Below are 24,544 nucleotides of genomic sequence, written 5' to 3' on the forward strand. Positions count from 1 at the left end.
TTTGACAAAAAAAATTAATTGCTTAATTAGCTAGATTGATGCCAAAATTTTGAAAAAAACTTAGGTCTCTCTATCTATGTGATTTGAATATACATAAGTGTCGTTGTATATAAACTTGATGTTGCGAAAAGTGAGGCCACCTAAATATTTTATGTTGAAACGCCTTGAATCTTTTATATACATCGCTTGGGTGCGTTCAAGCGGTATGATGTATAGGCCCGATTATGTGAAGATTGAGACCAATTACTCTACACTTTCGAGCATTACCTAAGATCTCTATACACACCATCTGTATTCCTCAAGCATATGAGTTTAGTTTGGTTCCGCGGAATGTGAGACTATCTAGACCTCTTCTTTGGCGTGCCTTGGACCTTTATGTACAGATCTTCTTTATTCTTCAAGACCGGGAGTTTAATCTCACACATAAATTTTTTTCCCCTTTGTGCTTGAGTTTTCGGCTTATAAAAGGGGGGAAAAAGTGGCCTGAAAAAGAAAAAAACAATTCAAAGAAAGGAGTGTCATGTCGTGTTCACATTACTGTTCACTCGTGTCTCATTATCAGTTTTATTTATTTTATTTATTTTGGCTTTTACAGATAGATTATGTCGTCTTCTTGTTGTACAAATTTGGTTTTTACATATGCTTACGTGATGAAAAATGTTGTGCTTTTTAAGACAAACAAAGAACATAAAATTATTATTACCACAAAAAACTCAAAATTATGACACAAATATCCTGAATTCTTTTATGTCCTTAAAATTACTAAACTTGCCCATTGAAACACAGATGCCCAAAACTTTTATATACATTAGATGGAAAATGAAATGGATGGTATATATACCATATATGTATAAATTTGGAATTTTAAAAAAAAAATTGGCAGTGTTTGTTGAGGCAACTTTAAGGTTTTGGGTAACATAAGAAAGATTTAGGATATATGCATCACAATAAGTATAATTTTAAACTTTTTGTGATATTTACCCAAAAAAAATGATATTTTCCCCCCAGCTTAAAATAAGAAATAACCTCATGGAATTCTTTTCTTTTATCAGTAGCATTTTGGAAATATAAAATCTACGTAGTTCGATACGATAACTACAATATTTTATGTCAAAATACAAGGTACGCCCACATACACGTATGGAAGTAGATAAAGAGAAGAGGGAATTGATTTTCTTTTCTCATTCTTTAAGCTCTAAAAACAACGTTTGGTGTAGATTAATTGTCATTTGAATAGAATATTATTTTTGTCCTGACTTATCGAAAATAATAGGATTATTTTTTTTTTAATATTTTTTATGAGCTGCATGTAAGGCAAAGCCGCTTTGCTACGGAATATGAGCGGCCACCCGTGATGTCCACAATCAAATCAAACTGTTTCCTGATTAATAAAAGACCTAATAATAGATTAAGAACTATTTTAATATGTCAAAGTGTTCGATTTTTTTATTATTATATATTTCTGAGGAAAAATCATAGCGTTCTTGCACTGCATATGGCGATGATTGACAAACAGTTCTTCCGCTTACACATAAGCTAATATTGAAATGTGAGAGGAAAATCATTAATTATTTTGGGGACCCATTTTGTTGACTAGGAGGTCACATTGCATTAAAGCAAATCGGTCGATTAATGGGTGCCATCGCGACTTTAATATCACATCTATCATTTCATTAGCGGTTTTCAATCAATCTGATCATTTTCAATTAGATTTCAAAAGATAGCGATAGGAAAACCCGTTTATCAGTACGACCAAAGAGTCTCAATTAGGCATGCATTCTCCTCTCTCCCAATCAAAGAAAAACCTTCTCCACCTGCCGTAATATCTGGCCAAGTGGGTTTAGGTATCATTTATACCCCGAGATATGCTGCTACTATCATCGACAACCCCCGACTTTGTCTAAGCACCTCGATTCGAGATGAGTAGATTGAGTTTGGTAGGCAAAAATTGAGAGGAACTATTGATAGTCGTGAAAATGATACCCCAAAATCTCTAGTGTTTCACAAAGCTCAAATAATTTTTCTTTATTACCTTCTATATTGCTGATTTAATGAAATTGCCATTTACCTACGCTCTGTAAACTTAAATTAAGTTATCTATGTATTAGGCTTAAAAAAAGAGACTTGAACACTATTTACAGAATATTAAATTACATGTCCTCTTATTACAAGTCGGGCTTTACTCGGCTCTTACTAGCTAACCCCATATTAAACTAGTTAATAGTAAATTACGATATAAATTAATGTAATCCACATCAAGAAAATTCCTACAATCATAACACACTTCTGCCAAGTCTCTGTAGCTCTTTGTTTCCAATTGCTTTTCTAAACAAAGCACATTCCAATTGGCATCTGCTTTATCAAATCAAATTAAACTACTGCCTCTCTTTCCACGTACGATCATCAAAGGGGTTCCTACAATAAAAGAAGATACAAAAGCGTTAAGTTCCAAATATTCGAGTACCCCTTTTTCCATGTCTCCCACGAAAGCTGAGGATGATGCCTGCCCGCGACACCACCTTCGAAACGAACCAGCCCGACCTTGTCCCTCCATTTGCCATCCCACGTTCGTTCTTACACGACCCGTCTTGTCAGAGCTTGTCTCTGCCTCGCCGGTCACGGCGCTGACACCAGCGAACGCTGCTAGATCTTCATTAGAGCGCTCCTGTCCCCTTAATGAATTCTTTTTTAACGAGAAGAATGCGATTTCCAGAGAAGCCAAAACAGCTCATCGCACGGTCGCTTTGCTTCGTCTCCACGTTTTGATGAGCAAAAGGACGCTCGAGTCGTTTGTATTGTTGGAAAATTCGTAAATTATTTGCGTCTAAACAAGTCACAAGCGAGTAGATATCGCGATCTCCTCTTTGATCGATCTTGTTCGGAGAATTATTGTTGACTCCTCATTTGGAGCCTTCTCGTGTCATGGTCTCGTGCGCCTCCCATCAATTTCCAAATCGATATCAGCCCCCCAGGATAGATGCATTTCGATTGAATGATGGCTTCTTTCGGTTGTTTACGCACAAAACAAAGAGATTATAATCACTATAAATGAATCAACGAATAAATTACTCCTTCGAAATTCTGGCAACTAATATTTTCTTCTAATGCGACTAGAGGGAATCTAGGCCAATTTTTTTTTAATATGAACTATAGTTTGCGTGGGAACACGGATACATTCATCAAATTGCAGTTCTTGGAATGGTCCAACAACTACAAGAGGGTGTTGTCAAAGCCGGCAAAGCAAAGAGACAAACCATTCCCGTGATGCAAAATTTACATGCATTGGCTGCCTGGTGAAACCCCGATATGGAGATTTGCTCGTGTTTTACTTGATCCATGAGATTAATCTAATTAAGTCATGCTTGCCCGTTACAAAAGCAAAATATACATTTTCTTTTCTTTGGCAAATTCGGGCAAACGCATTTTAAAACATAAAACATCATCGAATGTAAAGGGAGGAACATGTCATCCAAGACACTTAGAAGCCCCAACCTTACTAATCTACCATGACAACAAAAGCCTAATGTAGGCTTCGAAGTCCAAAAAGGAGGTCCTAGGCCGTTGGTTGCATTTAGCACGTTGCCAGCATCGAAAGTGTCTTCCCTATCTGTCCTAGCACTTGTTATTCACACGCGTGTAAGAATTATTTTATGCCTTTTTCCCGATTCAATGTTTTTTAAACCTGTCGATTACAAATTTGATTGACTCGTTCTATCGCATCGAGTCGATGATGTAACATAGATGCACGAAATACAGACTGAGCCCCACACTATAATTTTTTAAATGGGAGACAAAGTCAGAGAAGTGGGGATCACTTTGGCATGTGGGTTGCCGGTGCCTTTATACCTAACTAAATTTGAGAGGCCCACCAAAGCTGCTTAGAATTGGCCTCTCATTTAAGGTCTATAAAGATTAGCCTAATTAATCCAGTAATTAGCCTTTGTGACTTTTTACATACTTCCCCCGTCTTTTATCACATTATTTACTTACTTACAGACATGGAGTCAAAACACCTAAGGCATGATCACGTACCTCCCCTACCGAAAGGACACATCTACAATATATTTGATTTGAGTAAATTACCAAAAAAGTTTTAAACCTATTACATTTGTGCTAAATTCATTCTTATATCCTTTAATTTGGCCAATTGAGTATTATAATTTTTGATGATTTTTCAATTTAGTTCTAAACTTTTCAATCTTGTTATTTTAATCCTAAAACTTTTACAAATTTGCCAATTTAATCATTTTAACTAATTTATCTAGAAATCACTATCATGATGCCTTAGTTAGTGTCGGCCATTTCACATGGCACCGTTAGCACTAACATAAGCAATTTTTGTAATTTTATAAAAATTTCTGAAATTTTTCTTCTTTTTTTCGTTTTTTAACTGTGTTTATTCTTTTTCTTTTTCTCTCCATTGGCGAGGGCCTCAACAACCTTGTCAGAGATAGCAGGTCACCAGACTAGAGGAAAGGGATCCTCACCTACGGGAGGGTGTCGAGGCCCTTGTCAATGGGGGAAAACTAAGGATAAAAAGGAAAAAAAAACTTCAGTAAGTGAAAACGCCTTCCATAGTTGATTTTTGTTATGGCTTGCTTCTTTTGTATTTAAAGACATGAAACAAACCTATCATAAGAATTAGATTCATCTAAATGAATTGCCAACCCACTACTATTGGTGCCACCACCATACTTGATATGTCTCACACACTCCATTTATTTTGCTGAAAATAAATGATTTATGAGGTACTTTCCTAAAGATGATTATTTATATTGCTTACAAAATTGAATGAATAGCAAAATTTTCATCTTACCGATAATTTTTTTTTTTTTTTTTTTTTGTCATCCATGAAAAATATATAGACATATATTGCCAATGATAAAGATATTTTTTAATGGCTAATTATTTCAAACTATATGAACAACAATTTTTAAGAAAATGATTATCAAATCATTCATTTTCTACTAAACAAAAGTAGCTAGAGTACTGCTTTTCTCCATGAATAAAATCATTGTAACCAAGCAACATGCCATTTCAACATGCGTGAGCACGCTAGTTTCGGGCTCAGGCCCGTTGCCACCATGCAGATTGGCGAAGAAGGTCCAATGGATCCAATGCCACCTGACACATGGGCCCATGAAGGAATCCACAAGACTTGTGTACCTCAATCGAAGGACCAAGGCCCAAAGCCCAAGGCCCACCGGAGTGGCCCATCATTCGTTCCAGTACAGCCAAAGCGTATATGTACGGTCGCTTGCTCTCAAATTCTAAGGCTACGCTTGGTCGGCATCGTATGGAACCCTGGATAGCTAAGGAATTGTCCTATCCGGTACTTTTGCGGTGTTTATTTGTATGGGAAATGTCGAAATCAGTCAGGATTTGGCCCTGAATAAGATAAAGAAGATGTTTATAAGTATGAAAGCTCAGTTGAGCTTATGGTGACCATTGCGACACGATTGCAATTTTAAATGGTTCTTGCATATGTTAAAAAATTTATAGTGCTCCTAATATCGACATGCTTGTCTCTACATATAAAGGACACGAGTCACTTCTTTCGAATCACGAGAACACACTTCTAAAAAGACTTGCTAACAAAATATCGGGGCAAGATTAGTTGAATCTATCAAAAGAATTATTAATGAAAATTAAATAAAATATATTTTTGAAGTTCGAGCAAGAATAAATAAGGCACAGAGAAATAAAAAATTAAGTAAGAGAGAGAGAGAGAGATCACATGGTACCTTGAGAACGAGCGGGTATGAAAGAAAGTGAAAGCTAAGGAAGCATGAGAGGCTATGATCAAGAGGGTGTCAAAATTATTATAAAAGTAATGGTGGGATAATCAAAATGACTTTTGTCCCTATTCCCTCATTATTTTAATTGAACTTTCGTGCTGTGATTCTTCAGGCTTTAAGTTAGGAAAAAAATAAAATAAAATATCACTGCCAACTCCAATGTCCATAACAAATTGCATGATTGAATAATTAGTCAATGAATAGTCTATGTTCATCAGAACCCTCTCAATCTTTCAATATTTGTAGTTGAAGACAATTGAACCAACAATGGCAAGAACATTAGCAATAGGACAAGACACGCCCATTTCAAAGTTCACAACATAAGTACGTAATGGAATTTGATCGCATCTTGTATGCAATCCGAAAGTGCTTTCGCTTTTCTGAGGACATTGTTTGGAGTACTGTGAGCAAGTTGTTGATCGAGTAGTCTCTTGGTGAGTAGCATGATGCTCCGAGGGGATGGAACCAAAACTATACACAAGTGTGGTAGCTGGAATGCAAACTTTAAAGGAGGAAGAGGATGGCACTCTTCATTGGAACAACCTCTTTTTGAGATCATTTATCGCTTTTTTCAGCAAATATCATCTTATAATAAGAACGAAAATTCAAGTGGTACTTACTTTGGAAACTTCCTATGCTAAATTGAGCTACTAATTTTATCTTTTTATTAAAAAAAAAAAAACAATCTTCAACGAAGATCTTTTGACTCTGGAGATTTCGAATTTTGAATATTTTTCAATTCTCATGCTACATTAAATGTTTGTGACCAAAATGTCACGTTCTAGCCAACATAGCAACAACACGACCCGCATCTATATTTGGTGCATATTAATGCAATGAGGGCGGCGCAAGAGGACATGAAGTATGATCATAAATTGCACAATGATACTGGCAAGATCATTAAATTAGGGGGGAAAATCAAAACTTTAGCTTTTTTTTTTTTATATTTATGAATACTTTGTCGAATTAGGAAGGCTGTCAGTCCACGGACTGACAATATAATGTGCGGTCGATTTTACGTTTTCGATCATTACAAATTATTATTATTTTGCTTGGTGTATGTAAAATCATTTTGTTTTCTCATCATGTCCTGTGCTGTGCGATCGATCGATCGATCGCAGCAATTGAGACTGACACTGCGACTTGAAAAGAAAGGCCCAATTGGAGAGCACCAAGTAGACTCCACAATGACTCGAAAAAAAAAAACATATCATCATTTTCGAAAAAAATGAATACAACAAAAGAAAAGGGCAATAAAATATTAAATTAAATTAAATTAAATTAAATTAAATGGAAGGATACTGACAAGTGAAGTAATCGAACCGCAAAAGGACATTAACTTCGGTCCACAAGATACAAGAAATCTTATTAGGTGGGGCTTGGCTGTTCCTCTCTTCTGCTTTTTTCTTGTCACTCTTTTCCAGGAAAATGAAAAGGACAGATAAAAAAAGAAAGCCTTTGCTTTTTCTTTTTTTCTTTGCTTTTTGAATGTTTCTAATAGTTTTTTTTTTTTTTCAGAGGGTTTTTTTTTGGCAATTTTTTTTCAGAGGGTTAATACTTTGAAAATTCTCAAATTTATACACATGTGACAAATTTAACCTAAATTATTTTTTTTATTACCAAAAACCTGAAATTAGTATATCTTTGACAAATTTACCCTAAACCTAAGATACTTATGATAAATTTACCCTCCGTTTGAGATTTTAACTCAATTTGTCAAATTATTAAGTTAAATAACACATACGCTAACTAATATACCAATTTGCGATTTTACGTTCCGTTTCTCACAGTTTATAATTTTTGTGATTTTTTTGTGTTATTAATCTAATTTAGTGGAGGGTATATTTGTCACAAATTTAGCAATTTGGAGTATTTTGTTGTTGAATAAATTTGTTTTGGATAAATTTGTCGTAAATATACCAGTTTATGATTTTTTATGGTAAATTTGGGTAAATTTGTTATGAGTGTACTAGTTTAGGGTTTTTTATGATAAAAAAAATAGTTTTGGTAAATTTGTTACAAGTGCATTAGTTTGGGATTTTTCAGGGTATTAATCATTTTTCAGTGAAGGAATTTCAATCACAACCGTTGGAGAAAAAAATAGAGTAATTTTAACCCTTTGATTGTAAAAATTTTAAATTGCGTGTTTCACGATATTTCTCAGTTAAAATTATAATTTTTTTTAACGAAAATGTTAAAATTATAATTCGAAAATTCGCTTCTCGACAAATCATAAAACTTATCCGCTCTATATGATCTTCCAAGCTAGCATGGAGACGAATCTCTGGAACGCTCCTCTTTATTTACACGTGAGAGGAGAGGGATTATTTTTTACTTGTTTTGTGAATTCATAATTCTTTTTTATTTTCGTTACAGTTCTTCTATTTTTTCCCGATTAGTAGAAAGAATAAAAATTTCGCAAAACCATTGATCCAAATTATGAATTTTTCATTTGTGATTAGTAAATTTCATCTAGTAATAATAAATTTTTGAAACAAATTATTATTTTCATGTCAAACTTGTTCTTTCTTCCACCGGTAACTTTTCACGTGTTAGTAAATCTCGGGCCGGTAACACGGTTAAAAAAGTAACTTTCTCCCTTTCCCCTTAAGGTTTAAACAGAAAATTATTTCCCTATCTGGTCATGTAAAAGCATTCCTTACCAGCCTTTAGACTTTGCGTTTGGAAAATCCTCACTCGCAAGCTAATCGCATCATAACGTTTTCGTCCTATGAGCTTGGAAAATCGTCCGAGATAACGTGCCGTTGCATGTGTCATAATCAGGATTACGTTCCTAAGCAAAGTAGACCGCGACCACGCGTTGTATCGACGATATGTTAGAGACGGCGCGAAACATATGCACTACCTATTTTTAAGGTTTAATGTCGTGCCATCAGATCATTATAGGCCACCTTATATAGCAAAGAAGGAATATTAATAGAACAAAATGATTCGTTACCCACCGTTGACCCATAAAGACTAGCTCTACTTGTAACTGTAAGAGCATGGATATGACATTAAATAACAGAGCAATACGAAATAAGGAAAAATAAATCAATACGAGATAAATCACAATTGGCTTAATCAGTATATTAACATCGAGTTTAGATATATATATATATATATATTTGGTGACCTAGGAAACCCCGCACAGCCGACAGCTGTGTAAGTAAACCCTGATGAGACACGTAGAAAACTACCAACTACCACCCACGTACCCCGGGTATGTCGCCAATGTTCCGCCTGCCTCCCTGCAACGCAAGTTGCAGGGGCTTCAAACTCCCGACCTCCAGCGTGGAAGTCAGGGAGCCTACCAGCGGAGCCACCACGGCGGGTGGTGAGTTTAGATATTTTCGTTATGGTTAATATCATGAAAAATCCCAAATTAGTACACTTGTAACAAGTTTATCTCAAACTATTTTTTTTTATCACCAAAAACCCCAAACTGGTATATCACAAACTAATACACTTGTTACAAATTTACCCTCTGTTAGTTTTCGTTAAATTTTACTATCAAAGTTAAATGATACATGATAATTGATTGGTATATCAATTTAGGATTTTACGCGTCGTTTGTTACAGTTTATAATTTTTGTGATTTTTTTGTAGTATTAATCGAATTTAGCGAATGGTATATTTATCATAAATTTATCAGTTTTTGGTTTTTTACAGTTGAATAAATTAGTTTAGGGTAAATTTGTCATAAATGTATCAGTTTATGATTTTTTATGATTAATTATGGTAAATTTGTCACGAATGTATCAATTTAGAGTTTTTTATAATAAACAAAATAATTTGAGATAAATTTGTAGTAGGTGTACTTTTTTCTTTCAGGGTATTAACCCTCTCTTTTTCACTGGTGGATTGAAATGCTACATATATTTCACCGTTTGGATGGACTGATCGGTTGTGATTTCTTTTTTTTTTTATGGACTCTTCGATTTCACAGTGGATGTACGTAAATGTGGGACTGCACGATGGACCATGACTGACCATGTCCTAGTCTCCAGCTTGAAACGACCGATTTAATGTTGAGGGAGAGAGAGAGAGAGAGCAGAGCAGTGCCCCCGTGCGCTGCAAACATCGAGCAACAGACATTTTCTACTCCAAAAGAAGAGAGAAGAAGAAGAAGAAGACAGCTGACTTTAATCTCTCTCTCTCTCTCCGAAACTCCGTCAGTCAGACAGACAGAACTCCATTGACGTCTCTCTCTCTCTCTCTTCGATCCCACCCCTTGCTTCTTCTCGTTTCCACCGCCTGCATATTTCCATTTCTCTCCCCCTCCCTCTCTCTCTTTCTCTCTCTCTCTCTAAGTTTCTCTCTCTCTTCTGTCTGGTCTCTGATGCCAATGTCGCGGAGCTAAAGGACAAGTTTTTAATCGCCGAGGACAATTTCCAACGTCTCCCCCATGGCCACCACAGCTACCACCACCACCACCACCACAACTGCCACCGCTCAGCTCAAGCTCCAAAGCCCCCCACCAAGCCCAAGCGCCGCAAGCGCCGCGAGACCACCATTTCCGCCGCCGCCTCTCCCGCCCCCGCCCCTTCCTCCTCCTCCGCCGAACGCCCTCCTCCGCCGAACGCCCACCGGGCCCGCCGGTCGTCTCTTCTCCCGACGGCGACGACTCCTGGTGCCGCCACGCCTCCAGGCCGCCGCGGCCCGACCCGGCCCACGCCCTCCCCCCCGGCTCGCCCTTCCGCATCAGGTTCTCGCCCGGGGGCCTGTCGCCGGTCATGGACTTCGCGGGGGCCGCCTCAGTCAACGGCCACTCTCCTGGCGACGACGCCTTCGCGTCCGGGGGGTTCACGAAGTTCAACTCCGTGCTCACCGCCGGTCTCCTGAACCCAATGTCGCCTCCTCCGCCTCCGGCGGCGGGGGCGGGGGCCCGGGGCGGGGCCCCTGTCCGAGAAGGCCCGATCCAGCCCGACCCTCTTCGAGATGATGGCCAGCGAGCCCGGCATGATCCACCCGAGGACGCAGATGCAAATCCCGGTTCAGGGGTCGAGCGCGAGACACCCCTTGCCCGTTCTCGACAGGCAAGCCCTGACCTTGCAGCGAATATCGGAGGTCCTGGCCTCGAGGAGTCCGGGGAGTCTCTTCAACGACTCTGCCTCGAGCGACATGAAGCTAATATTGAGCTCTAAGGATGGGGCTATAAGCGTTTCTATGAATGTGCATAGGGAAATACTTGCGGCGCATAGCCAGTTTTTCGCTGAGAAGCTGTCGGATCAGTGGATGAGGCAGCAACAGCGGACGGCGGCGGCGCCCATAGTGGAGATAGCGGACTGCGATGATGTGGAGGTGTATGTGGAGACGTTGAGGTTAATGTATTGTGAGGATCTGAGGAGGAGGCTCATGAAAGAGGATGTGAGCAGAGTTCTTGGTATTTTGAAGGTAAGGCATGGTAAATTTGGTTTTATCATATTGATTTTGCTGATTTGGTTCTTAAAAAAGTAATGTAGAGAGGGAAGGAGCTAGAGTTTTGTGGTCTTGAAAATGTAATCATGTCATAGCATCTTGAAACAGTTGAAAGTAAATTCAAATGTTTGTCAGTTTTATCACATTGCCTGTGTTATAAAGCGACTCAGGTTGTTAGTAAGGTTATGGGGAGCATTGAATGTGATGGTTTGCTTTGATGTTTCTAGGTTTCAGCAGCAATTGTTTTTGATGCTGGGGTGTTATCTTGTTTGGAGTACTTAGAAGCTGCTCCATGGGCTGAGGATGAAGAAGAGAAGGTGGCTTCTCTTTTATCAAATCTTAGGTTTGATGAAGCCGCGACTGGTGAAGTTCTGAAGAGGGTCTCTATGGAAGCTAGTAATGGAGTAGTTGCAGGAAACGACAATGAGGAAGTGTTGGTTAAGCTTTTACAGGTGGTCCTTGAAGGAAAGGATGAAAAGGCAAGGCGGGATATGAAAGGGCTAGTGGCTAAGATGCTTCGAGAGAACTCGTCTCAGAGTGATATTCGGAAAGAGTCCTTGTATGCTGCATGTGATGGGTGCTTGCAATCGCTTCGTGATCATTTTTTGCTAGCTGCAGAATCAGAGTTGAAAGATGCAGCTCAGATTGCACGGCAGGCCAGTAATTTGCAGTGGCTTTTGGATATCTTGATCGATAGACAGATTGCCGAAGACTTCCTAGCATCTTGGGCTTCTGAGTCTGAGATGTCCGATGCACACCCTAAAGTTCCAGCAGTTCACAGATTCGAAGTTAGCAGAGTTACAGCACGGTTGTTTGTGGGGATCGGGAAAGGGCAGCTTTTGGCTTCAAAAGATGCAAGGTGCCTGTTATTGCAGACATGGTTGGTGCCATTCTACAATGATTTTGGGTGGATGAGGAGGGCGTCCAAGGGTCTTGATAGGCATTTAATTGAAGATGGGCTTAGCAATACGATTCTCACACTGCCTCTACCCTGGCAACAGGAAATAATGCTTGCTTGGTTCGACAGATTCTTGAATTCAAGTGAAGATTGTCCAAACATCCAAAGAGGTTTTGAAGTTTGGTGGCGAAGGGCTTTCTGGAGGAGAAATGGTGACCACCAGCAGCCACGGTTGCTACAGATTACTGCAGGAAGTGCTGAGAATTCATAAATCATTTATCTTGATCGAACACTCCTTCGCAATAGGTATATCTCAGCTCTTTAATTTGATTATATGCTTCCATATTGAGTGCTCTGTTTCTAAATCTACTCTTTTTATCTCATGAGAGTCTAACAAGATTTTCAGCATCTTCAATCCAGCTGCTTTTATGGTATATTTTTTTCTGTGACAAAATTGTGTTCCATCTCAGTCTGCACTGATGACGGTGAGTGTCACATTTGTGGAACTGCGCATACTAATGATGACTTCTCTTCCTTTAGGAAGATGGTTTTGTTAAACTAATTCGAGGGGGCTTTTATGACATAAATGTGGGGGATGGTTGCTCAACCTGGTTCAGTTGGAAAGTGGAAAAGATTGAACTCAATAGCAAGTAGTCAGGCGACAGACTAATAACAAGGAGATCCATATTGTGGTGTTGGTTAACTTTTGTTGAATTGGTGAATGATGAACTTCTAGGTTGTTGTCTGACCAAAAAAATGAAACTTCTAGGTTGTTGAATGATGAACTTACAAAGCCATAATACTTTCTCTGCATGTGCCTTCTGATGTCGTGGAAGTGTAAACATTACATTAGTGAGTTGGTTCATTTTAGGTCTATTCGCCATTTCTTCATTTAGATTCTACTGTCTTTGTCAATCCAATGCCTTTACAAACTACCTTGGCATAAGATGAGTTGATAACTTTATACTTTTCATTGATATCACCATTTGCTCTAACTAGGGTTGCTTTGTCAAATTTTTTGTACATGCAGAGACAGAGTCTGAGATCGGAGCGCCAAGTCGATACATTTCCCTAGTTATTGTGAACTCTGCTAGAGTTCCAAGGAGTGGATCGCACAACTAGATATCTGAACATCAATTGCACGACCTTTGAGGCTGTAAATGGGGTTGCAGGGTTCTCGAAGGCGGGATAATTGGTTCGGTACACTTTTAGATGAGGTTAGGGAACATTGCTCTCTCCTGGCTTGGGATATGTTGACCAGCGAGTGTAAGCTGGTTGCCAAGCAATGTTCAGGATATTCGTTCTCATACATGGTTTCAGAGTGTAGATAGCGGAATCTAATCCCTGGGTGATATATGTAACATTTGTTCCGCAATATGGAGTTATTTGTTTGTCTGGGATATCTGAGTTTCTCTGGAAAATTATGCCGTTGGCTCCTGTCTTACCGTTGTGGAAAGAACACATTTTCATGTTCCGTTGCAGTTCTCGTGCTAAATTAAGTTTGATCGTAGTCTGTTGTCCTGTTCTTCCGGCAGAAACTAGTTGGTATGCTCTGTTTTCACCAAGAAAAATTTTCTCCTGCGATGATATGCATGTTACTTCCTTCAGAAACCTATATTTAGAGAGACATCCTCTTGACATTATACAAATCACAGCCTGTGCATCGGACAACTTAGGAATGCACTTATTCTCGTGGAGCTTAAGAATCAATAGCCTGAACAAGTTTTCCCTTCATCTGATCCTGATATTCCTATTGATACAGGCATAGATACTTATGCGTTCTACATGGTTAAATCTTCTTGTGGCGTGGCAATTTCAGCACGCTGTGTTCGAGAGATCTGTGTCTTCCCTCATATTAATCCCATGACTACAGCCAGCCTATGCTTCGATTTTGGTCCACTCCACAATTTGCTCTGCCTTCAACCTCTGGTCAGTTTTGCTCGTGTTAACACTCCAGTGCTTCGACCCCCTCGTTTTCAAAGTGAGTGAAGAACGAATTTAGCATAGGGCAGTCGTAGTTTAGCTCACCCGGCTTCGCATATTTTTGCCTTTTTCGGAAAACAAAGAATTTCTTAGATCAGTACCAGATGGATAAGGACATTAAGAATCGATTATTGTAAGGTCTGTTCCTTATTACCATTCTTGATCAACCAACATGTCGTCTGTCAATCCAAACTCCCTTAGCTCTTCCTCAGTGTGATGCATTAGCAAGCTATATCTGCACCCATGTTGGGGATCGTTTTAGCTTGCTAGCTCATACAGATTGAGCAACTCCAGCAAAGCACGAAAGCAAGAAGTACCCTGTTTTAGGACTGATGAAAAGAATTACCTTCCGCCATACCCTTTTTCCATCACAATCATTCCACCGTTGCCCAGATTATTGAGGCCCTCGAATTGATCTGAGGTCCACTTGTACCACCTCATCAGGAAGACCCGCAGCGTAAGTCCATGCGACACGATCACCAGGTTCATGTTTTGGCTCCGCTCCCCTGGTGGTTGGAACCGCCCGATGTCGATATCGGCCCTCAGAGTTTCTCTAAATCCTGTTTTCACTAGCAAACGCTACCTCAATGCTCTTTTTTAGCTATTCCCGGGAAACTTTAGACACCCGAGTATATCGACGTGGTGCAGAGAGAGAAGAAATACCAGTGATTCTATCATAAACATCTGCTGCTGATTCTCCATCAGGGAATCTGTAGAAGAAACGACCGTACAGCAATCTCATTTGTTTCTCAACTCTCATCTTCTCTCTATCCTGGAAATTCCCTTTCAAATGGAAAAGAAAACAATTCAAGAAAACTAATTGAATTGTGGCTGGTTTTGAATAGCTATGTTTTGCAACAAGCATGAGGAACTAAGGATTTGATTACCAAAATCTTGTTCTCTTAGACGAGGCTCTTCTCTCATGCCAGCAATCCTTGACCTCTCAAAAGCCCTGCCCAAACTCTTCAGAGTCTCTAGGGTTCTTCTGTAAGGCGACACATAGAAGTAGACCTTCCAATCATCTGCTCCATCTTTCTCGATCATCTCTCTTATCTTCCAACCAACCGCCTCCGCTTCGCCCTTCCCTTTGTCGGTGAGGCTAATCTTAGGATCAGCAACCCTCGTGTACACACTCTCATCCAGATTACCTGCCAGTGTTGTACATAACTTGATCAGTACAAACTCGAGATGCGATATGATAATTCAGCAGCAGCGGTTTGCCTTTAGTCTTCCTAATTGTCCTCCTACCGCAATTGGGAGCGATAGAATTTTACCCTCTCTGTCTAAATGGGGTCATGCACTTAACATTTTGTACTTCAGGGTCAGACCCTTCATTAGAATCCAACTCACATGCCGTGCCCCTCAAACGTCCTAAAAATGTAAGTGCAGTCTCCATAACTTTAGCCCGTCAAGCAGAACACCCTCATAGTTCATGGGTAAAAAGTGATCTTCCTTGAAACATAAGAAGAGAGGACAATCACACCCTCTGTTCCGGTCAAATTTATAGACACATCCTCCGTATTATATAACATGCGAGAAGTGTCCGTCCTGCCAATCTTATTTTCTCAGTTCTTTCCTAATGCAGATGCAGTCCACACCTCTACTAATTGTGAGTGCAGGCTTTGCAAACTTAAGGACAATACATTTATCAGATAAATCGCCGGACTGTTTAGCCAAACCCAACGTATTGTACCTTCGCTCTGGCCGTGCCGGACCAGAATGATGCGGCGAGGCCGGGGGGCCGCCGAGGCCAGGGTGGCGTGGTGGAGCAGAGGATCTTTCTCGGGGAAAGTGGCCTTCCCATTGGTACTGCCGTTAACGCTCCCATTGCCGTTGCCATTAATACCGATCCTCTGAGTGCTACAATGGACGGTGTTGAAGCGACAGGGAACTCTGTGGGGAGGCGGGAAAGAAGAGGCCGGAGATATCTTCATGTGGATTGCGGTCATGCCTCTGCGCGGTGAGCGAGAATGCAGAGCTGGACACACTCCAACGAGAAGAAGAATGAGAAGAAGAAGAAGAGGAAGATGATGAAAGCAAGCTACTAGGCAAATTGCATTGGGAAACTAGTGGTCCTGGTCACTGGCTGCGCATGTGTGTATTTTGAGTGGTTGTGGCTGAGAGTGTTGACGACGCAAAATTCTTGTAGAAACCAGGGACAAGGGCGCAGGTGGGTGGAGCTCGTGGCTATTTATGCACCTTCTAGTCCACGGAATCGGTCAGAAATGCATCATTTCATCGAAGTGAACTTTGTCACGACCTTCTGAGAGAGAGAGAGAGAGACTTCATTGTCTTGAGAACATTCAAACCAGGCCAACTTTCTGTGGCGAGTCCAATTCGCTCATGGGACAAAGGTCAACTTCCGTCGCCAGCTGCGGGTGAGGACAACGACAACAGGCACTGCGACCTCTGCGGCCGATATCATCTCGTGTCACGAACGGTGTCGAATTTTCCCCACCATTTTCCACGGTTTTCTTTTCCTACTTCCTGTCAATTACCCCTCCTTCACTTTTGCAATCTCGTCATCGCAACTTACGGGCTTGCGCAATGCCTCCTTTTAACGGAATCTCGGGTCGAGCCCGCTTTTGTCCGGTGCATTCCAAAAGGAGGAGGAAAAAAACTGTTGCGCCCATGAAAGGTTCAAAACTGTAACCGAGTAACCTCAACATAACACGAGTTTCGCTTTGTTTAATCTAACACGACAGCGTTGCGACAAGTCTATCCTACACTATTTAGGAAAGGACCATGTGTGTGTTTTCAACCCGTGCATTTCTTGCTGTCCAGCGGAGGATTATTGCTATATCCTCGATACTGTATTTCAAAAATGGGTGACGATCCATTTGATTTTTTCTTTCCTGGGGGTCCATTGTAGGTGTGAACAAACAACTTTCAAAGCCTACTGTCAAGGAAGAAGATGACAACGACGACAACCATGATTATGAAAACAAGCGACTAGGTAAATTGCATTGGGAATCTAGTGGTCCTGGTCATTGGCTGTGCATGTGTGTATTTTGAGTGTTTGTGGCTGACTGTTGTTGACACAAAATTTTTGTAGGAACAGGGACAAGAGTGGCAGGGTGGTTAGAGCTCGTGGCTATTTGCAATTGCCGACTGCGTTGTTGCACCTTTTAGTCCTTGGAATCGGTCTCAAATGGACCGTTTTCATGGACGTGGGTGGACTTTGTCACGACCTTCTGAGACAGAGAGAGAGAGAGAGAGAGAGAGAGAGACTTCATTGCCTTTAGAACATTCAAGCTAGGCCAACTTTCTGTGACGAGTCCAGTTCTCACAAGGAAGAAAGGTCAATTTTTGTCGCCGACTACGGGTGAGGACAAGCAGGTACCGAGAACTTTGCGGCCGATATCAGCTCATGTCCCGAACGGTGTCAAATTTTCCGCGGTTTTCTTTCCTACTTTCTGTCCATCATCCCTCCTTCACTTTTGCAATCTTGTCATCGCAACTCATGACTTTGTGCAAATATCTCCTTCGACGAAATCTCGGGTCAAGCCTGCTTTTTCCGTTGCAATCAAGCGCGCGAAACTCGACTTTTTGACGTCCGTCGCACCTATAAAAGGTTCAAAGCTTTAACTGAGTGGACCTCGGTATAACACGAATTTCACTCAGTTTAATCTACCCCGACAGCATCACGACAAGCCTATCCTACTACCCTTTGTTTAGGAAAGGACCATGCGGGTTTTCAACTAGTGCAGTTCTTGCTATATAACGGAGGATTATTGCTACTTCCTATTTTTTTTTCCATTCTGGGTTTTCGAAAATGGGTGACGACCCATTGGATTTTTCGTTCTTGGGGATCCACTGTAGGTTTCGGAGCCTAACGTTAAGATTTTGCAACGTGGGCATTTGGAATGTAAACATGGGCCCTTTTGGGCCTCTCTCGGGCCGGGTCTGCGGGCATCCGAATCGAGTGACCCGGCTCCACCGACCCGACCAAAATTCGTCTCCTTCGAATTGGATCTTTAGCTAGATTCACATCGGACTGCGAACTGCATGAATCTTCAAGGAGAGGGTACGATCTGTCACGGAATCCATACACAGCCAGCTAATCGAACGTGATTTTTGCCCAAATTGCAAATCATTTGCTCCCTTAGCTTCCGTATAAAGCAAGGTTTGATAAGTGGGGGGCGGATGATGACCGCCATCTCATTAATTTGCACGTTCATTTCAGGCCAAAGCACGTGTACAAAGCTTAGATCGATTGAACTTAACACATTTGACTTTATAAACGAACAATGATTGAAATGTAGATTGAAAACCCAGCAACCTTATAAGTCTTTTTTTAATGTAAGATCTCGCGTGTTCCATTTTCGTAGTTGTATCCAAGTTGGGGAAGTTGTGATTCGGGATCGGTCCGATGCGTTCGCTCTCCTCCAGGAAATATATTTTCTATTTTCCATTTGGTCAATCGGGTCAATAGTATATTATTGAATATTTCATGCCTGACCTCTCCAAGAAATATGATGGGAAATGTATAATGTGATCCCAGAATGTTAATTTGTTTAATTTGATCCATAAACTTTTAATTCAATGTGCAACGTCTTCCCTTAACTTTTGATTTACTCAACATAGTCCATGAACTTTTGATACATGTTCAATTCTATTCCTTAACTTGAATTAATAAAATGATAATATTTAGGGATAATTGGCTCCCGATTTGATATGGTTCTATCCTGGAACCAAAAAATGGACTAGAGAAACCAATTCTTAATTTTCGGAACTGGACATCGAATCGATTTGGATTGACCTATCTAATCCAATTCTTAAGCAGTCTAGTGGAATTGGTCAAGTTCAAAGGAGAGATTAGAGGTGTAAGCATCTTTGTCCAAGCAATTTTCGGTTCGATTAGTCCATCTAGCTCATCCCTAATAATATTGAACATTTTCATATAGTTTAGGGATTAACTTGAACACATATAAAAAATTTAGAGATCACATTGAAAAAATTAAAAATTATGGACAACATTGCGCGTTGAGTTAAAGTTCAAATATTACATTGAGAAAATTAAAAGTTCAGGAAAAACATTATACGCCGCGCTAAAATTCAAGTATTATATCAAACAAATTAAAATTTCGGGGACAATATTACAGATTGGGTGAAAGTTCATACACTATTTATGTCATTATCCCAAATATTGTCAATTGGGCCAATTGTATATTATTGGATGATTCATGTTTGGCCTCTCCAAGAAATATGGCAAATAGTTCATAAACGCAAGTCAAATGTATAATATGATCTCTAAATTTTAACCTAATATATAATGTTGTCAATGAATTTTAGTGCCTATTCAGTCTAGCCTTTGAAGTATTTCTAAACTTGAATTAATAGAATCATAACATTGAAGATTTTGATACAATCTAGGACTAAATAAAATACATACAAAAAATTTAGGAATCACATATAAAAATTTAAAATTTAAAAATAATATTACATATTAAACTAAAATTTATGGATTATATCGTGCTTTTGACTAAAATTTTTGGACTACTCATTTCATTATTCCAAATACGGTTTACGCGGATAAAATTAATTCTTGAAGAGGACGGGACGAGTTCCACGCCTCGATCAGTACGATACGGTGGTGGGGTTGAACCGTCGTCGAACGAGGAGGCTGCAGCATCATCACTGTCCCGATCACTGTTGCGTGCCCCCACTTCGACAGCCCCGTTCGAAGCCGAAAGCCCCTCGGCCCCTTCCCCGACACCCATTATTTTCCTCGTCCTTGACGAAGCCACCGACACTTTTCCCCGCAACGCGACGCCAGCCCCAATCAATGTGAAAAAACAGCGGACAGGTCGGATGGGTCCCGCGCCCACCCACTCGGCAGCGACTTCCCATCGCTCCGAGCGGCGCAGCACCGCACGATGATTGGGGCTCATCGCGTTCCGCCCAAACTGGCGCTGGTCGACGCGACCTCAATCGAGTTTTTACAGCTCGCGTGTCGGTCGGACACTAAAGACGATCCGAGCGGCGACAGCCGTGAGGACACGACAAACGGGATCCGGCGGTCGAATGCATGGCGACGATTTGGAGCATGGCCCGGGATGGAGTCCCCTGTTAGAACCTTATTCAACGACCGTTAGCCCCACCATAAATGTCCGGAGACGTCAACATCGGAAAAGCATGGCCTCGTTCGTTTGAGCGATTGAAATAATAATGCGAGAGAGAGAGAGAGAGAGAGAGGGAGGGAGAGAAGGGGCGGAAAAGCGTTGCCCCGGCCACGTCGCCTTATCCTCGAATCCGGTCCGACCGAGCCATAAAGCATCGCGAAGATCGGACCACAGAACGAGACTAGAAAAAGTTTCGAGGGGTGGCCGATTGAAAAGACCCCTTGATGGTAATTCCTCTTTCGACACCTTTCGAATCTACGGTGCCACGAACCATGATGGATCCGACACGTTCGTGCCATGCACGCATTTGCTGCTCGACAAAAGGCGAAACTTAAGGAATCGAAACTGCACTTTTCCTTGATGGGTTTTGTGTAATCTAAAGGAATTTTGTACATTGATATCACATGCTGTTCCTCTAATCTTTTTTTTCTTTTTTCCCTAATCAACGAATCGTGTCCACTTTGGAGGGGCGGGGGCGCTTACAAAATTGGCAACTTGATGATGATGAATAATAAGGAAAAGGGGATTTTAATTAAACAATTAGGAGAGTGGGAAGAGGGAACTTGGAGGAGAAGCTAACCCAACTTGCTAAAGAAAACCCTTTCTTCGCCCCTAGATGTCGCTCATCTCGCCTTCCCTGCATACGCCAACGTCGACCACCATGCTCCCTTTCCTCTTCGAGCTCACGCGGCAGCAGTTCCTTCTCGGCGACTGGAGACGACAGACGGAAAGCGAGCACGAGTTAGCGAGTCGGACGATGAAAAATTGGTCAGGTAATAGAACGCTAGTGCTAAGTAGTGTTTTTACTTACTCTATCCCACAGGTTGGGGTCGGGCCTCTTGCGGACCACCACGTAGTCCAAGGCCCCCGGATTCGCCATCTTCCACTTGCAATGAGGGTTGGGCACCCGGTGGCGGATGTACTCGCTCACCGTCCGGTTCGCCAATGGGTCGAACCTCGCGTTCGACAGGTAGAACACAAAGGGCTTCTGGCATGGGTTCCGGCTGACCGGCCGGGTGTTGAATGCATACGCCGTGTAGTCCGCCTTCCGGTACCAGTTCAGGAAGGTCCGCGCGGGCATCTCGATCTCCCGGGGCGAGAACACACCCCGGAAGACCTGGACCGCGAACCCCCACGACACCGACACGGTCCAGCTCCTCGCCTTGTCGTAGCAGATGGACTGCTGCATCAGGCCGGCCGAGTCGAGCTTCATGGGCACCATGAGCCGCTGCAGGGCCTGGACCCGGGTGACGTTCGGGAAGATGGGCTCCACCACGTCAAGGTGGTGGAGGGACACCAGGGGCGCGACCGGGTGGGCGGCGAGGAGACCGAACAGGTTCCCATACACATCGTACTGATAGCCAAAATCCACCAAAATCAAGATCAACAACTGATGAAATTACACTACAAAGTAGAAACTCGAGAACGTGCTGAAAACATTAACTACTGCTAAGAGAATCCACGCGACAAAACGGCCATGGTTAATTCCTAAACCTCGATTGCGAATGTTAAGTAACTTTTCTAATCATATTTGTCTTTTTGCGCCCATATTTTATTAGCACATGCCCAGAGGAAAGGGACGAATTCGGCAGTGTTGACGAGACGTTGACTGACTGCTAGAGGAGCGTGCCCCGCACGGAGCCTCGGGGCGCGTGCGGGGGTTGAGCGGGCGCGAAACCGGGCTGGGCCACCGACGCATGGGGCCCACCCCCACCCCACCCGCCCCGGGGCCCACCTGGAGAACCTTAGGCACGGACAACGTTTGAGCTCAACCCCCGTGAATTTATCAGAACCCGCCCCCGTACTCGGTACAGAACGGAACCAAAAACAAATTGTCGGCATCCGCTCCGATCTAACGGCAATCCCAGTCAAACATGTCATTCGAAAATTTCGATTAGACGGGCGAAATCTATCTAAGTTGAACCACTATACAACTCCTCCCGTCGGTCACAAATTACCGACACTAGCCGAATCACAACAAAAACTAGGACGCGGGGCGGTGGCCCCCACCCCCAAGAAGAGAAGGAATCACGCCATCAATCAGTTCGCGAGCCAGCCGGCAGCTAATTTTATTAATCAGAAAGAAGGGTCAATAAAAGAAAAAAGAAAAAAGAGGCTAATCCCTTAACTAACCCGGACTAGCGGTCCACTTAAGTAAGACCCAACGAACACGTTTTCAAACCAATCATTGTCATTACAGAGAAATCGCTGACCCCGGTTCGGAAAAGAGGCCCCCTTCGTCGACCGGAACCACACGACCTTACGACCAAAATTAAAGAAAGGGAAGAAAAACCGAGCCGAGAAACCCACCAAACTAAGCACACAAAACCGCACTTTCCATCAATGAGGCCAATGTTCGGCGGCCACGCTTAGAGTCATCTTAATTGAGTATTTCGAAAATGCAATGCGTCGATTATTGGAACACGTCACACGGTTTGCTTAGCTTTGCTGACCTAATGCTGATGATCCGAACCGATCAATCGTAAATTAACTTAATTACGTGGACTAGTCGATCCTAACATGGTAAGACGCAGATCAACGAAGGTGGGTGGAACAAATCGTCGGATTCTCGTGTCGTGTTGTGCGAATAATCAATCATTAAATTTTGAAGTTTGAGCTAGCAAGCGCACCTGGTGAAACCCTAGCTCCTTGGTGAGGGGCACGCCGAGCTCCGCCATGCAGGCCTGGATCCGGTCGTCGGAGCCGTACAGCCCCGGGTAGCGCTGGATGCAGCGGTCCTGCATCCGCTCCAGGGCCGCCGCGAGCGGGTAGCTGATGGCGAACCCGCCCCGCCGTAGGCCATCCCGTAGGAGAAGTAGATGTTCTGGAGGTGGCTCTCCGACAGGCTCCCGATGTAGTAGTACTGCCGGTGGTCGTACTTCCGGAGCACCCGCAGCAGGTTCTCGGCCACGAACACCGTGTCGTCGTCGCCCATCACGAACCACCGCACGTCCTTGAGGCCGAGGCGGAGCGTCTCCGAGACGATCCGCGAGATCCGCAGCGCCGACCGGTGGCCCTGCCGGTTCGAGTACTTGAAGTGGGAGGTGTCGCCGGAGATCCTCACCGGGGGGAGGCCCTCCCCGGTGCGCGTCGCCACCGCGTTGTCCAGCCACACGATGCCCCTCATCTCCTCCGGCTTGTACCTGCACGGAACCGATCGGCGAAATTAGGAAAGTTTCCAGAACAATGTCGAACAGGGGCCCGATTGAACGGCATTAAGGAGAGCTAAATTTGGGAAAATGTGGGTGGACGCAAGATCAAGCTCCGTGTTCAAATTGGAAATGAATCAATCTGAGGTTTTCCCCAGGTGCTGCTGATTCTGAGACATTTCTCGTGCGCATTCAACGGCTTCGACCAGATAAGAGATTTTCAGTTGAAGATTACGAGCTGATTTCGAGACATTTTCGCGTCCGGGTGTGGAAACCCATGCGGACTGAGTAATCAAAAAGCAACGAACGAGCTCGAAATTTATGGAAGCCAATCTCTGGGGGCGATTCGATTGGTAGTTTACCATAGCTTGATGTAGTTCTTCCTCTGTTCCCAGAGCTTGGCGGAGGCGGCGATCCCGAACACGACGTGCTGGAGCTCCGTCCGCTGCTCCGATTCGGCAAGGGCCGTCCCGTTGCGACCCGACGGCGGCAGGAGCGAGGACGAGAGGGACGAGTTGGCGGCGGAGGCGGAGGAGGAGGAGGCGAGGCGGCGAGAGGTGGTGAAGGGCTCGCTGTCGACGCAGGCGTGGGAGGAGGAGACGAGCTTCAGGGTGTAGACGACGTAGGTGACGGACACGAAGAGGATGAGCCACACCATCAGCTTCGGCAGCGCCCGGGCCTGCGGGCCGACGCCGCCGATGCCGGCCACGGCGGTCGGAGTCCCGGACGGCGGCACCCGCTCCCAGATGGCCACCTTCATTTTCCCGAGGAATGACAAGGAGAAGAAGAAGCTGCACTCAATCTATCAATGTCGCCGCCGGGCATTCGGAATCAGGGGTTTTGCATTGTAGCCGGGGGGGCGTGAGATTTCGTGGGAGTCTTCCTTATCGTATTCCGGTGAGCTTCACGCCGGTGGCTTCAGAATAGATTGATGGGAATGATAATGGAGAAGAGCGACAGCGGGCGACGGCGACGGCGACGAGGAAGAAGAAAGTTGCAGAAGAGAGAGAGAGAGAGAGAGAGAGATGTGATGATGACAGAGATGGGTTAGAGAGAGAAAGTGCGCGGCTGCCGGGTTGCAGGGTCTGCGGTATGGAGCTTTATGCAGAGAAATTGAGTTTACTGATAACACAAAATAAATTTTTTAAAAAGAATTCGAATACGACGCGA

At 42.8% G+C, this 24,544-nt stretch overlaps 3 protein-coding genes across 4 annotated transcripts; 1 reads left to right on the forward strand and 2 right to left on the reverse strand.

Moving 5' to 3' along the window:
• Positions 1–10,388: 10,388 nt before the first annotated feature.
• On the forward strand, positions 10,389–13,554 carry LOC104446034 (BTB/POZ domain-containing protein At1g63850). Its single transcript, XM_018874714.2, has 4 exons — positions 10,389–10,678; positions 10,710–11,195; positions 11,447–12,423; positions 13,148–13,554. The coding sequence occupies exons 1-3, from the start codon at positions 10,535–10,537 to the stop codon at positions 12,386–12,388; spliced, it is 1,572 nt and encodes a 523-aa protein (XP_018730259.2). The 5' UTR covers positions 10,389–10,534; the 3' UTR covers positions 12,389–12,423; positions 13,148–13,554.
• A 152-nt stretch (positions 13,555–13,706) lies between these two features.
• Positions 13,707–16,267, reverse strand: LOC104443835 (phosphoglycerate mutase-like protein AT74H). Of its 2 annotated transcripts, XM_039313124.1 has the most exons (7): positions 15,794–16,267; positions 14,988–15,248; positions 14,764–14,883; positions 14,601–14,660; positions 14,447–14,570; positions 14,255–14,335; positions 13,707–14,165 (listed from the first exon to the last, which is right to left on the reverse strand). In XM_039313124.1, exons 1-7 carry the CDS (start codon positions 16,047–16,049, stop codon positions 14,063–14,065), a joined length of 1,005 nt encoding a protein of 334 aa, XP_039169058.1. In that variant the 5' UTR covers positions 16,050–16,267; the 3' UTR covers positions 13,707–14,062. The 2 variants fall into 2 exon arrangements, with proteins under 2 accessions (XP_039169058.1, XP_010055680.2); XM_010057378.3 differs by having other exon boundaries at positions 14,447–14,660.
• A 4,289-nt stretch (positions 16,268–20,556) lies between these two features.
• On the reverse strand, positions 20,557–24,513 carry LOC104443836. Its single transcript, XM_010057379.3, is given in 5 exon segments — positions 20,557–20,936; positions 21,037–21,579; positions 22,856–23,016; positions 23,019–23,368; positions 23,737–24,513. Coding segments are annotated over 5 exon segments (1,551 nt in total). The 5' UTR covers positions 24,135–24,513; the 3' UTR covers positions 20,557–20,837.
• Positions 24,514–24,544: the final 31 nt, after the last annotated feature.

Source organism: Eucalyptus grandis, chromosome 5 (assembly GCF_016545825.1).
Source record: "Eucalyptus grandis isolate ANBG69807.140 chromosome 5, ASM1654582v1, whole genome shotgun sequence".
NCBI classification, from domain to species: Eukaryota; Viridiplantae; Streptophyta; class Magnoliopsida; order Myrtales; family Myrtaceae; genus Eucalyptus; species Eucalyptus grandis.